Source organism: Dendrobium catenatum, unplaced genomic scaffold (assembly GCF_001605985.2).
Source record: "Dendrobium catenatum unplaced genomic scaffold, ASM160598v2 fragScaff_scaffold_53, whole genome shotgun sequence".
Lineage (NCBI taxonomy): Eukaryota > Viridiplantae > Streptophyta > Magnoliopsida > Asparagales > Orchidaceae > Dendrobium > Dendrobium catenatum.
In genome coordinates this window covers 767396-782805 of record NW_021318515.1, presented here as the reverse complement: position 1 = coordinate 782805, position 15410 = coordinate 767396, and the positions used below count along the sequence as shown (strand labels likewise).

The 15410-nt window shown below is 37.6% G+C and overlaps 1 protein-coding gene across 1 annotated transcript; it reads left to right on the top strand.

Moving 5' to 3' along the window:
- Nucleotides 1-5847: 5847 nt before the first annotated feature.
- Nucleotides 5848-14638, top strand: LOC110096894 (B3 domain-containing protein Os06g0194400). The gene is made up of 7 exons (XM_020823036.2): nt 5848-6161; nt 6345-6446; nt 10026-10060; nt 10150-10312; nt 10424-10630; nt 10875-10954; nt 14249-14638. Exons 1-6 carry the CDS (start codon nt 6009-6011, stop codon nt 10911-10913), a joined length of 699 nt encoding a protein of 232 aa, XP_020678695.1. The 5' UTR covers nt 5848-6008; the 3' UTR covers nt 10914-10954; nt 14249-14638.
- Nucleotides 14639-15410: the final 772 nt, after the last annotated feature.

Here is a 15410-nt window from a genome sequence, read left to right as displayed (position 1 = left end):
AGCAATAATATGAGATCTCATAATGGCAGTTGATTATCATCATATAACTAACAATCTATGATTATGATAGTTAACATATTGTAATCATAAGTCTAGCTATGTTTAAATAACTAATTATCCCAATGCAAACAAATCAATATGAGGGTCATGATTACATGAATTTCAATCAAATTCAAACCCATATGTCTAGAAAGGATCTAAACACTTGAAATATGATTTTGATATCCATGAGTGATCTCTGTAGAAATCCAGAGCTCTGGACGGATACAAAGCAGAGGGAAGACATATAACAAGAAGTGTAAAGAGAAAATATTACTTTGTTATTACCCAATAGTATCGGTTACAGATCTATTTATAGAATATAAACTAAGGTCATATATACGGCTACAGGCATGTAGTAAATAAATGTTATTGTTGTGAATTTGTGTGGCTAACATCCCCCGGCAAACTGATGGGTCGTGAGTGACACTCAGTTTGTGACGAAGTTGATGAAATCTGGGTGTGGATAGCGATTTTGTAAAGATATCTGCTATTTGATCCGTAGTGCTGATAGGAAGAATACGGATAGTTTGTTGTTGTATGTGATCCCGAAGAAACCGGAGGTCTATTTCAATGTGCTTTGTTCGCGCATGAAACACCGGGTTGTTGGCAAGTGCAATAGCTGAGGTGTTATCACAATGGATGTCCGTAGGACATGTCTGAGATATGCCGAAGTCCGTGAGAAGTCGTCGGAGCCAAATGACGTCGGCTGTGAGAGCGGCAAGAGCAAGGTATTCGGCTTCTGTTGAGGAGCGAGCCACAGTTGTTTGTTTCTTGACGGTCCAAGAAATAAGGGAATCACCGAGGAAGGAACAGTATCCTGATGTTGATTTTCTTGAAACAGGATCTCCCGCCCAGTCGACGTCTGAAAAGGACGTAAGACATAAGTTAGATTTCGAAATTGGAATGCCAAAGTCAGACGTACCTTGGATTTATCGAAGAAGACGCTTGAGCAAGTATATGTGTTGACGTTCGGGATTATGCATGTGCTGCGACAATTGGTTGACGCTGTAGGTGATATCCGGTCTGGTAAGAGTGAGGTATTGAAGAGATCCAATTATTTGTCTTTAGGTTGTAGGATCCGAAAGGTGCGCATCTGGCGGTATGTCGACTGGAAGTTTGGTACAGGACGGGTTGGAGAGTTTGTTGCAGTTGGACAGATTTGCTGATTTGAGGATAGACGTTGCATAGTTTTGCTTTGATAGAAAGAATTTTTGATCGTACCGGTCTATCTTTATACCGAGAAAATTATGAGCTTCGCCTAAATTTTTCATGGCGAACTGATTACCGAGAGCAGTGAGTGTATTGTGGATAGCTTTGTTGTCATTACCAATGATAAGAATATCATCCACATATATGAGTAGATATATGTGGATGTTGTGTTTATGCATGATTAAAAAAGAGGGATCGGCGGAACTATGTGCAAATCCCATAGAGACCAAGGTAGAGGTAAACATGTTATACCATTGTCGTGGCGCTTGTTTAAGTCCGTAGATGGCTTTATGTAGAAGGCAAACATGGTCGGGATTTGTCGAATCTTCAAACCCTTTTGGCTGCCTCATGTACACGGTTTCAGTAAGTTTACTGTGAAGAAACCCGTTGGCAACATCCAATTGTTGGACCGGCCAATTATTGTGAATGGCGACGGCAAGTAGTACGCGGATGGTAGGAAGCTTGGCGACAGGGCTGAAGGTCTCGGAGTAGTCAAGACCATATTCTTGGTGGTTTCCTTGGGCAACGAGACGTGCCTTGTATTTAGCAATGGATCCATCAGCATGAGTTTTGGTACGATAAATCCATCGACATCCGAGAGCGGAGCAGTTGGACGATAAGGGAACGAGACTCCAAGTCCCTTGTTTTTGTAAAGCGAGAAATTCGGAGGCCATGGCGGACCTCCATATTTGATGTTTGCTGGCCTCTTTGTAGGAAGTTGGATCGGTTGGTGGTTCTGGAATAGGCTGGTGGTGAATAAGATTAAGCCGTGATGTGGGGCGGAGAGATCCTGTGCGCATCCGAGTGACCATTGGGTGCCGGAACGTTTGTTGAGGACTAGTATTGGTGCTAGTATTGGTGGGGATGACCAGTTCCGAGATTTGATTTAGAGCCTCAGATGTTGTAGGGTTGACTTGGCTTGGTACAGGAGCTGCAGTTGTGGTTTTGGCCTTCTGAGATGTACATTTTGCTGACGATGGAATGAGAAGCAACGAGCAATTATGCGAGACCTGGATGGGAGAAATTTGCTGATTAGAATTAAAAGGAAAATTGTTTTCGTCAAATTTGACGTGTCGTGACATGATAATCTTGTTAGTGTTAATGTTTAAGCATTTGTAGCCCTTATAGATATCCGAGTATCCGAGAAAAACAAAGCAGTCGGAGGTGGGTTGAAGTTTGTGTCTTTGTGAAGATGGTATGAGGGGAAAACAGGCGCAACCGAACGTGCATAAATAACTGTAATCCGGCTTCCGATTGTGCATAAGTTCAAACGGAGGATGATTGCCAGTGTTGGGGGAAGGCATGCGGTTAATGAGGTAGACCGCAGTAAGCACGGCGTCAGGCCAGAAGTTGTAGGGAATAGATGCTATGTGAAGAATCGTGCGCGTGGTTTCAATGATATGCTGATGTTTCCTCTCGACCACTCTGTTTTGTTTCGGAGTGTGAGGGCAAGAAACCTGATGAGTTATTCTGTGAGTTTGAAGAAACTGTTTGAACGATCTGCTCATGTATTCGCCACCGCCGTCAGTTCTTATGCTTTTGATTTTCCGAGATGTGGAGGTCTCAATTTGAGATTTGAAAACAATAAAAATATTAAGAACATCTGCTTTATGAAACATGGGAAAAATCCACGTAAATCGAGAGTAATCATCTACAAAGATTACATAGTAGAGATATCCATTAATGGATGCTTTGGGAGCTGGCCCCCAAACATCCGAATGGATTAACTCAAGTGGAGCAGATTTCCTCGAATCATAATTATGAAATGAAAGCTTGTGAGACTTAGTTTGATTACACCAGATACAAGAATGTAAGAAAATCCTATTCTAAGTTGCTTGTTTCCTGAAGAAATTTGAGCTAGAGTTAGTGCTAGGATGACCCAGTCGGTCATGCCACGGAGCCTGTTGTTGGACGGACGAGCAAAGAACGTGCTGTGTGGAGAATTCTGCCCGTCACTACAAGGTCCCGTTACTACAAGGTCCCGTTAGAATTACCTTGCTAGTCGTCATATCCTTAAAAGAGAAACCATGGGGGTCAAAGGTGATAGCAATATTATTATCACACGTTAGTTTAGATATGGATAAGAGATTGTATTGCAAGAGAAGAGAATGTAAAATGTTAAGTAAAGAAAGCTTACGAGAGGGAGTCGGTAGCAATCCCTTTCCGGAATTTTCAATGCTAACCGAGCTCCTGTCACCTATGGTGATCCCGTCAGAACCGCGATAAGGCGTGGAAATAGAGAGGTTATTTAAAGATTTTGTCATATGCGAAGATGCTCCCGAATCCAGATACCAGTCGGTATGGTTGGTTGAGGCGGCTGTAAGGAGCGCCGTGTTCGGATTAGGAGGAGGTTTTGGCATATATTGCTGGTTGAACCTATGCCAACATTCCATCGCAATGTGACCTCGCTTGAGGCAGATCTGACATGTAGACGGATTCTTGGATGATTATTCCTTGTTTTGATTTCCAGATGACTAAGGTCTGGTTCTTGGTCGACGACCGCGTCCGCGAGACGCGAAAAGGGCGGTTTGGCTGTCTGCGATAGATGTTGCCCGAGCATTGTCAACAGTGAGGTGAATTTCTTCACTAATGAGGAGCGGATATAATTGATCAAGATTTAGTGGAGTTTGCATCGTGCGAATGTAGGTTTTGAAAGATAGGTAGGACATGGGGAGACCGTTTAGTATGTAGAGGATGATATCCTCATTGTCCACGGTCGAGCCCGCCGCAGCGATTTGATCAACGATGGTTTTTACTTCGTTGAGGTACTGAATCATGGTAGAATTTTTGAGGGAAATGTTGTGAAGTTTGTTCTTTAATTGAATGACGCGAGATCGGTTGGAAGATTGAAATCGAGTTTCAAGAGTGGACCAAATGGATGAGGTGGTTTCGAGATTGAGCACGTAAGGAAGAATGGAAGCAGAGATAGTGGCGCAGATGGCGGCCGCAAGGTTTTGATCCGTGAAAACCCATTTCGAGTAAGAAGGATTGGTAGACGAGATACCTTCGGAATTGGGAATGGTTTTGGGCGGTGTGGCAAAAGTGGAATCAAGAAATGATTCTAAGCCATTTGCACGAAGAATTTTGATGATCTGAGAGCGTCATATCGGGTAATTGTCCGTGGAAAGAGGAGAATGCAAGAAATTCTTGAGGTTTGCAAGAACGAACTTCAGTGACGGGTTGATTCCGGTAGCGTCGAGGGGCATCGTATCCGTAGATGCGGAAAGATGAGATGAGGAGGAAGACGAAGTGTCCATAGGTGCCAGGATTATAAGATCCGCTTTGATACCATGTAGAAATCCATAGCTCTGGACGGATACAAAGCAGAGGAGAAGACAGAGAACAAGAAGTGTAAAGAGAAAATATTACTTTGTTATTACCCAATAGTATCGGTTACAGATCTATTTATAGAATATAAACTAAGGTCATATATACGGCTACATGTAGGTAGTAAATAAATGTTATTGCTGTGAATTTGTGTGGCTAACAATCTCAACACATATAGTGCAAGGGTCTAAAAATTGCTTAAGCAAATCTCTATGGATGCCTCTCATGTGTTTGGCCAATAGGTCTTCATATAGGTTCAAGAAAAGTTAGTCTTGTATGAGATTTCTCAATGACATAGTATTAGTGATATCCCCATGGACACCCCTAACCACGAGTAAATGGAATATTTCTGCCAACCCATGTAGGATAATAATGTTGTAACTTAACCCACTTAGGAGGTCGTTAGCAGCTCTTGAGCCATAAGAGTTAAGCTTATGCTCCCCCGATCCTCGAGCACCTCATAATGACCTTCTCAACCAATATTTTAATAGCGACATACATAGCTTATGCTTAGCCCACAACCCTTTTTTGATCATCTAATAGAACCCTTTCCAATTGATTTAACCTGCCTCACTCTCCATGCACGACATCCTTCTTAAATATATGGTAAAAATAATATTTTTGAATAATTTGTTGCCTAGCTTAGACTAATTCAACCGATTGAACTCTTACTTACTCTTTTTTTATGGGACATTTAGATCAATGAATTCAAATTTACTCACATATCACATACTCAAGATTGGAATTTAATACCTTTTGATTAGTAGCAAAAGCTTCTAACCAATAGACCAATGTGAGCTGCATAAATCTTACATACTCATTAATTCAAATAATTTATGTAATTAAAACTATTATGATTAAATGATCATTTTAATTATAAACTTGTGTTATTTAAAATTTGATATTTGAAATACAATTTTAAGCCAATTTTTATAATGGATCTATATTTTTTTTCTGAAAAATTGAGATTTTTATTTTTTTAATACTCACGCTTATAATTAAAAAAGTTTGATTCCCGGAAGAAATCACCATATTAATATAATATATAATATTTATATTTATATTATTTCTTATAAAGACAGAAAACGGTGGGCCCATGCTGCCTTCCATCTTCTCCACGATTTGAAATTTGAATTGCATCCACGGTGTACGCATCGGACTGGTGGCCTCTTAGGCAATTAATAACACTCAGTCCGGCTTATCATGACCCGCTCGTTTCGTCTACTATATAAGTGCCAGCCTAACCATGAATAATATTTGTATTGGACGGCCAGGATCCATTCTGCCCGACATCATCAACGGCGATATTTTTTTGCCCTTTTAAAAGAGTGGTGGTTGAAGGGTCCTCGGAGCAACAGAGCCAGCCCTCCCTAGCTGCTTCCGACATTCCAATTTGCTTGGCTGCCATACACGAACAGTGACTGATAGCGATGGCGACGGCGACGGCGACGGAGACGGAGACGATAACTTACGAGGAGGTCCGCCGTAGGAAGCTGGAAGAGAACAAGAAAAAGCTGGAGGAGCTTAAGCTCGGACACCTCACCATTGCCCTACGTGAAGCTGTTTCACCCAAGACCTCTCCAGTACAGATCTCTTCTCTCCTCAACCATATCAACTTTTTATCGCTTCTCTCTTGATCTCCTTCTCGTATTTGGCTTTGTTTTGCTTTTTCTCATTTGTTCTTACTCCTCGTATTTTGCATTTTTTTAACGTTTCTCAAATGTTCTTTCTTGCATTCTTGATTCGATTGCTTTTGAATGAAACAGGCGAAGCCGTTAAAAAGAAAGGCCCAGTCGCTTCCGGGAGAAATTGTGATTCGCAGGCGCTCCAGTCGAATAGCTAATTTGCCTGAGCATAGCTATAAAGAGGTCGTTTCATCTTTTCTTTGCTTTTCTACCGAATGTCTTCTTCTTTCTCCTAATGTTATTACCTCTTTGTTTTATGTTTATTTTTTTTTCTTAGAACAATTTATTTTTTTTTTGGGTTTCTAGAAACTCATTAAATGGTTCATAGCTCTAGGACGCTTCAATAATGACAATGTTAGTTTTGAAGTCTTCGGTTTTAGCAGGAACCATGACAGACCTCGGGGACCCTGTTCAGTTTGAGTTTAACTTTAGGTAAATGTTGTGTACAATTCTAGCCCAAAAAAGACCTGCTAGAAACTTTTTTCCCGGCCATTTTTTGAGCAAGTTATGGTATTACTTTTAAGACTCTTAAGGTATGTACAGATATAACACTTAAACATTTATATTTATTGATGTATATAACATCCTCATCTCCATATCACATATAAAAACAGGACTAGCATTAACTTATTTAAATTGAAATAAACCTTTTCTAGCATATATGTTGTAATGTGATTTAGACATTAAAGTACAACTCACTTTGGTCTGCCCGCTCCCAACCAAAAGATTTTGGATTCGATTTTTGCTTATGTGATGTGTGTGTGAGTTTGTCTTAATTGGCCTAAATGTCCCACAAAAAAACTTTAGACATTAAAGGTTTCTTTTGCTGCAAGTAGGGTTTAACTCAAATATGATTTAATAAATCCCATGTGGGTTAAATTTTGAAATTGGTATGATAAATGTTAAATACATTTAAATCTAGATAAACCATTTGACTACTTATTTTAGGATTTAAATATTTATATAATTGGAACATCATGTTGTATTTGTTTTGCTTATATCAACCTTAATTAGACTAATTAAATTGTACTTAATTTAATTGAATAATAACCCATATTTAAACAAATTAAATAAAAAAAACTATTGTAAATTAACTTAAGGTAATAACTTTTAATTAAATAGTAGTAGTAGTTATCAAAATTAAATTAATTTCCTGATAAACATATATATATAAATATCTTTTTTTTAGCTTTAGTATTTATAATTTTAATTTATAATACTTTTTATCAATTCTACTTTTCTTAATTAAATTATAATTAGGCAAGATTAAGCTGCTAATTACTCATTAATTAGTTGCTTATAATATTAATTAAATATAGTCAATTATATTTAATCAAATTATATCACAAATAATATTAATTTATTTAAATTAGTTTCTTTTTAGGTAATTAATCTTAATTCTTATGATTAATTTAAAATTTTAATTAATAGATCTTATTTAATTCTTTTTAAATAATATATCTTATAAAATATGGAACCCCTCTCTCATCCTCAAATTCTTGAAAGCCTTGACGATAAAAGAAGCCAAGAAGTTGTGACAGGAGCTCGTTGGATAATACATCGATTGGATAAATAGCGGGTCAAGAAGAGAAGTTTGTGAGACTTGATAAATACATAAAATATTAAGGTTTACTAAATATGAGATTTAAGGCTAACAAAGGAAAAATGCAATTTAAAATGGTCTTTTTGATCGTTTGGAAATATCTTGACTAAATCTTGTATAAACGCTGCATTGAAATGCCCTTAAGGTGTTAAAAAAAAATGAAAAATTCATTAGATAAAAGAGGCATTACAGCACAAGCCAAAAAAGAGGCCACAAATAAGACAATTACAATGAGAAAACAGAACAGTTAGTATCCGACCAAACAACCTGAACAAGACAATGAAAAGGAAAAATCCCAAAGCAACTGGACTCAGACAGCCACCTGGTTGCCAGAATTGGGCCATCTAAGGAGGAAACAGAGGCAATCACGTAGATTCCAAACACATCAGGTTCACCTTTGATGGTGGTTGTTGTTAAAACACATAATTTTAATTCCAATGGTGGAGCAGTCTAATATGATGGTGGTTGTTGTTAAAACACATAATTTTAATGTGATCAAGAGCAAATATGATATATGCACAACATAATGACAAAAGAGATAAAAGAAGACATTAATTTTATTTGCTTAAGCGAAAGTAAGCTTATGTTCACAGGAGATTATAGAAGATCCGACCCACTGTAGAAAAGCCACATAGTAGTATAAAATGAATGGAGCAGAAAGAATACACCCTTTTTAAACTGAAAGTTTCCCATTCTCACTTAAAGAGCAATGCTAAATCTCTCAAATTAAGTTATATTGTTTGTTGCATTTCCTATAGTGTGCATAAGCATTGCTTTCTGAGACAGCTGTTCTGATTTTTATTGTTCTTCGTTTGTTCCCAACTCTTTAACCTCTCTATGACGACCTTCAGTGGCTTAATTTCCAGACTTTTGTTTCGTTGCTCTTTGTGGCAGCATGCTTTTTTCCCAAACTTCAATTGATGATGATACCAATCTTTATAAGAAATGCTAGGTACTATATTATCTTTTTGTAGCCATCGTCTTAAATTGCTATATGTTGATTTAGAAATCTTTCCAAATCTTGGAGAGCATTGACAGGGGCGGAACCAGGTTCAATTTTGAGGGGGGGCAAATACAACATAAAAATAATTAAATATTTAAAAAATAATTACATATATTACGAAAAGTTAAAAAAAAAAAATTAAGCAAGAAAAAAGAAGAAAAAACTTGTAATTGAACTGTCATGAAAAGCATGAAAGAGAATATTAGAACTAAATATAAAAAATATATATATATATATATTTTAGCGCAAGTTAGAACAAAAGAGTTTTTTAGGGGGGGCAAAAAAAAAATTTTTAATTTTAGGAGCAAAAAAATTTTTTTACTCTCTTATAAATTTTTTTTTTTATTACTCCTACAAAAAAAAAAAATTTTTTTGAGGGGGGGCAATTGCGCCCCCTAAGATGCAAGTGGTTCCGCCACTGAGCATTGACATAGAAACAATTTAGTGGCTCTTTAGTGTATTAATTAGGGGATCTGATTATTATATTAGATTGGAGATTTGATTGATTCATTGATTAGAAAAGCATTAATTGGATTTCCACTTTTATTTGTGTTTCAAATCTATAAATAAGGGCCTAAGGGCTGCTGTATGTAAGAGAGCTAGTGAGAGCCAATTGTAACTCGTTTTTCTCAATATTATAGTGAAATCATTCCCTCCCCGTGGATGTTGGCGTCTTCGCTAAACAACATAAGTCGTCGTGTTCTTGGGTTGATTGTGTTTTGATTCTGGTTGTGTTTCCACTGTTTGCACAACATTGTAAAGGAAACACAACATTGTAAAGGATTGCCACTGATAGGGCGTTATATGAAAATATAATTTTTTTTTATTCGCTGATAGTGCTAAGAAGACTTCCATGAATTAAGGGTTTCCTTGAGCTTCCTTTTTTTCTTTTTTTTTTTCTTTTCGGCTTTACTCAAAATTGGTTCTAAAAACTTTCTTAGGAGTTGCTCCTCTTATGTACTGGGAGCTGCCTTTTAAGAACATCACGTTCAGAATTAATGGCTTGCAAACTTCCTGTTAATTTCTAGTGAAATTTAAACTGATTTCATCACTTATTTGATTAAGTTTCTCCTGAAATTTTTTTTTTAATTCAACCTATTTCATAACAGTTTGTCTAAATCTAAAGTTAAAGGGAAACTTATCTGTGTTGGTGCAGGAACCTTCTTTTGAGATTATAGTAAGGCCTCGCAGGTCAGTTAATCCATGACATGATTCAAGTATTACCCACCTTATTACATTCCAAGCTACATGTTTGCTGATGTCAGTCTTTGGATTTTCAGAATATTTAAGAGAGCGGGTCTGGAAAACCGAGTGTATGCTTCTGATGAAGCACGGGACTATGCAACAGAGAAGGCTGAAGAGCTTCAGTCACAGCTGGATCCGAAGTATCCTAGCTTTGTCAAGCCAATGCTGATATCTCATGTTACGGGAGGCTTTTGGCTGGTGAGAATGTTTAGAAATAAATAACACTAAACTCTCTGTAAGTTTTTCTTGTTCTATATGGATTATAATAGGTTATATTACATGCTCATATAGCCTCACTTTCTTAAACAGGGGCTTTCTAAGAGTTTTTGCTCCTCTCATCTGCCCCATCGTGATACCTGGTTTACTTTAATAGATGAACACGACGATGAATCAGAAACTCTTTATCTAGCTCCAAAGAATGGTTTAAGTGCTGGTTGGAGGGGCTTTGCTATAGCTCATGAGTTGGTCGATGGAGATGCTCTAGTATTCCATTTAATAAAATCTACAGCATTTAAGGTTACAAAGTGACATTTTATCTGCTAATAATCTCCTTTAGAGTAATATTGAAGCTTAGAAAATTAATTTATCAACTAAATGAGTCAGTATTGTTATGCAACTCGCACAACCACTTCTCAAAGAATTTTTTTTTTTTTTCAGTAGCAAAATTTGATGCAATTTTCAAAACTAGTCATTTAAATGTATTTATTGTTATTTAAGCAAATATTTCACTTGTCCTCCTACTTTTTTATTTCTCTTGTAGGTCTACATAATTAGATGCAGTGGCTACTATAGCAGTTGATGCAGCTTCATCAGCATCAGGAGCAATAGTTCTAGCAACCAGTAAGTTGTGTGTAAATGGTATTACTACCCTCATATTTGATCATCTGTTTTTATTAACCTGATCCAACTCAGGAGATTTATGGTGTTTTGTTTGATTGGTTAAATACAAATTAGTTGTCTTTGTAAGTGCATCCTGTTAATTGATTTTTAAATCATTTAACCATTTTAGGATTAAAAATAGTGGGCAGGCAAGGAGCAGTTATTAGGTAACTTCAGTGTTAAATTTATATGCAGGTCATGTGTTCACTAATCTATGTAGGCATATATTGCCGGGATCAACCTTTCCTAGTTTCCTTAGAGCCCACATTTGATGAAATATGTTGCATTGAATGCATCCTTTCGTATTCATTTAGAATTTGGAATTTTAAACTAGTTTCTCCGCCATAATTATTTTGCATTTAAATATCGGTTAGTTGGGTGTACTTGATACATTAAGATGTGTTGCCGATTTTCTTAGGTTGTGCTGTGCCTCGTATCTATGAAGAAGTGACACTTCATTTTTAAATTGGAGTTGACAAAGTCATTTTTGTAAAGGTTGTTTGGTTTTCCAACAAGCAAATGTCATTTATTTCTTTGTTTATATATAGTTATTTTATGGCATAAAGTGAAAGTATCAAAAAAAGTAGCTTACTTTGGTCAGTTGGTTGGGGGCTTTGACTATTAACCAAAAGGCCTTGGATTCAAAACTTGCGCATGTGATGTTCGTATGAGTTTGCTTTGATAGCCCAAATTGCCCCACCGCCAAAAAAAGTATCCAACAAATTTGATAAGTATAATATATAATAATAATAATTCATTTTTTCTTGCATATTATGTAAATTTATATATACTAAAATAATATATATTGAAATATGCAATACATCATGCATTAGATTATAAATTGTTAATTCCTTAGAATATAAGATGTATAATTTTGATTAAAAGGTTTGTTGGAATTCTTGGAGGAAGAATATGTTCTTCTTAGAAGAGAGAGATACATGGAGGGAGAGTAAAGTTTGGAGGAAATAATACTAAAGTTTTATTCAATTTTCTCCACCAAGAAATCAGCCTTTAGCATTTATATATAGGCAATGACAATGGTGTGATGTCTTGTGGAATAACTTAAGCTAAAATTGGACAAATCCTAACAATATCCACCTTTGCCCAGTTTTTACAATAAATATCAAAGAACCATCTGTTCGCAAGAATCCGTACCTATTGCGATCTGACCGACTCCATGCACTAACTCCACGAGCAAACCCGCTGAGCCCAGCCCAATTCCGCTCGTGGTCGACCTTCATTGTGCGTTCCAATCCACGACTCCAGCTCCTGCTCTCTCCCGTTGTAACCCAAGCGTGCCTGTGCTTGTCACTATTCCTCGTGATCTGCACCATGGTGCCTTATACATCACCAACTCCTGCACGACATTTTCGCGCTTCAGCACTAAGTACCCTCTGGCTTGCCCGTCTTCCCTGGGCACCCATACGTGCTCTTACCTACGACTTTACACGAGCCACCCGTCTAATCCAGGGCCTGGCTTCTTGCGTACTACTAATTGTGGGTGCTTCTCATATATGATGTACTTGATCCTACAGCCCCGAGGTTCTTGATCCAGTGATTTTTTCTTCGCTGCTCCAACACATCAAACCCAAACGACTTTGCTTACAGATTTGCTCGTGTTCCGTCCTGGAGGCTCCACCTTAATCGATCCCGCGCCCGCACGACACCAACCTTCTCCCGTGCACAAGATCTCATCGAAAATTGCCAAAAATACCTCCTTGTTGCTCCCGTGCACGAGATCTCACAAGCCACCGAAGTCGCAACTCCTGATCGCGGCACCTGCGGGAACCGCAAGTCGTGAACCCGACTCCCGCTCCGACACTTGCATCAGTAGGCTACCACAACCACGACTGCAACTACCCCCTACACGTCTGCAGCTACCTCATACACGCCTGCTTCCTTGCGTGCCTAGCTCCCAGGCACACCCGTACGAAATCACGCTCGTCCTACACTGTTGCGGCACCAACTCGATCAGCTGCACTTCCACCCGCCTTGCCTGCGATCGCGATCCAAAGCCATGTGAATTGCACCTCCCAGCATGGTCCGATCACCGTCTAGCCGAAATCTAGCCCACGTTTGGACCTATTCCAGCCCAATCACCCACACGCGAGCGCAACAGTCGGTCCCGAGCGATTCGCCTTTGCTTTGTCTGTGACGTCTGTGTTTGACCTCTGTTTCTCCCAACCGAATGAGGCCACTCCGCTTGTCATTGCCTCCTACGTGACTTGAAATCGCCTGCAACCCGTCCGCATGAGAAACCCGCGCTCCACATTTTTGGCTGAACAACTTCGCGGTGATTAGAACAGCACCTCCCGTGTGCTCCCTTTCTTGCTTCACCCAAGAACACCTTCCTCCATCGTCAAGATTGCCTCCACCAGGCTTTGATACTAGTTTGTTGTGATTCTTGGACGAAGAATCTATTCTTCTTGGAAGAGAAAGAGATATAGGAGAGGGAGAGCAAAATTTGAAGGAAAACAATACTAAAATTTTTATTCAATTTTTCCCGCCAATAAATCAACCTATAGCATCTATATATGGGCATTGACAACGGTGTAATGTCTTTTGAAACAACTTAACCTAAAACTGTACTGTACCAATCCTAACATGGTTATTTTAAAATATTTCTTTATAACCATAATAACACTTTAAATACATCATTATAATTTATATAATTTTTAATATATATTATAAAAATTCCATCCATTTTGGATGGTTGAGATTTTCTAACTTCATCCTTTAATTGCCATGCTAATTTGAGAGGATTTGAATCAATCTTACATGTACAAAGAGGTAGCATTTTTATCTCTTTTTATGAGTACTTCCAAATCGTGAATGGAAAACTATACATAATTCTAATATTACATCGTACAAGTATTTATATGACTTGAAATTGCCATTAAATTAATCCTGGAGGTTTGTTGCTCAATAAAAACACAACATGACAAGGTTTTCACGAAATAAATCCCATGCTACTTTCTATCGCGTCTCTTCGTTTATTCATCTGCCGTTAACATATATATATATATATATATATATATATATATGACAAGGTTTCCTATTCAGATAAGACATTTTTGAAATAAAGATTTAGGCTTCGTTTGGGACGTCTTTCTTATTGCTTCGTAAAACAATTTTTTAGTATAAAAATTTATTTTTTTACTAAAAAACTTCTTGAAGAAGCAGTAAAAAAATTGTCCCAAATAAAGCCTTAGTGCTTTTTAACGAACGCTAACTGTATATTATTTCATCCTTCAGTTCTCTTCAACTGGTGTTCTTCAGACTTGTTCTACTGCGAGAAGGAAAACTACCGCAATGTGCAAGGAAACTATCATCTTTGGCAAATGCATGCAGAATTAGTAAAATTTTCCCTTTATCTTCCTAATATATAGATGAATTTCCATGGTAGGTTTTTGTTTAGAGACTATAGAAGTACTAGCTGTATGTGAGATCAACCACTACTCGTTACCTGAGCTGGAAAAACATTTGATCTCAAACCTAACAACTATAAACCACCAATCCTGTCTTATGTTGTAAGATCTACTGATGTTTGTCCAACGATCTTGGAATGTGTTGCCAAATTTCTGCATCGAATTTTGTCTATATTATTATTATTATTATTATTTTGCATCGGCAAAGAGTTTTTTTTTTTGTGCCTCCTTATTTCAAAATCAAATATATTGAATAATTCTGAGCATTTCGCATATGATTAATCAATCTTTCTACATGGCTGTAAAGCGGGTCAGAAGTTCGCCAAAGATTGTTGTAGAGGTAAGTGTTATGTTGTAGATTCAATTATTGTTTTTAGCTAATATAAGTTGGTAGTTGGATGTCATGCAATTATTATTTGTATATAATGATCAAACAGAATATAATGCATATTCGATGGATGTGCTAAGAAAATCACTTAGGGCATCTCCAACCAAACCCTATACACGCGTTTGTAGTCTGGTGCCTGGAGCACTTGAACGGTATTTCGAGCTGTAATTCCGCGGCCGTAAATAGTGCAATTTCAAGTTGCACTGCTCTATTATTACTGAGCAAATACCGAGCAATACCAAACAATAACGAGGAATACCATCATGTGAAGACCCAATACCGAGTTATGCCGAGCTATACCTAGTTATACAAAAAAATACCGAGTTTTTGATAGAAAAAACTCGGTATTTTTTTGTATAACTCGGTATTGCTCGGTATAACTCGGTATTGGTCTTCACAGAGCGGTATTCCTCGTTATTACCAAATAATACCTAGCAATACCGAGTTTTTGGCGGGATTTTAGTGCCGACCGGACGTTCCTCTACGTCCGGTCGGAGGCCCTAATAATTGTTCGTTCACAAACCCATTTTTTGTGTTTGAAATGAAGTTTTGGGTTGGAGGAGAAAAATATACACAAAATATTTTTTTTAATGTTCGATAT

Coding starts and splice junctions, on each gene's coding strand:
- LOC110096894 (XM_020823036.2), top strand. CDS start 6,009: ATGGCGACGGCGACGGCGACGGAGACGGAGACGATAACTTACGAGGAG. Junction 6,447..10,025: donor CTGAGCATAGCTATAAAGAG/GTCGTTTCATCT, acceptor GTGTTGGTGCAG/GAACCTTCTTTTGAGATTAT. Junction 10,313..10,423: donor TTACGGGAGGCTTTTGGCTG/GTGAGAATGTTT, acceptor TTTCTTAAACAG/GGGCTTTCTAAGAGTTTTTG.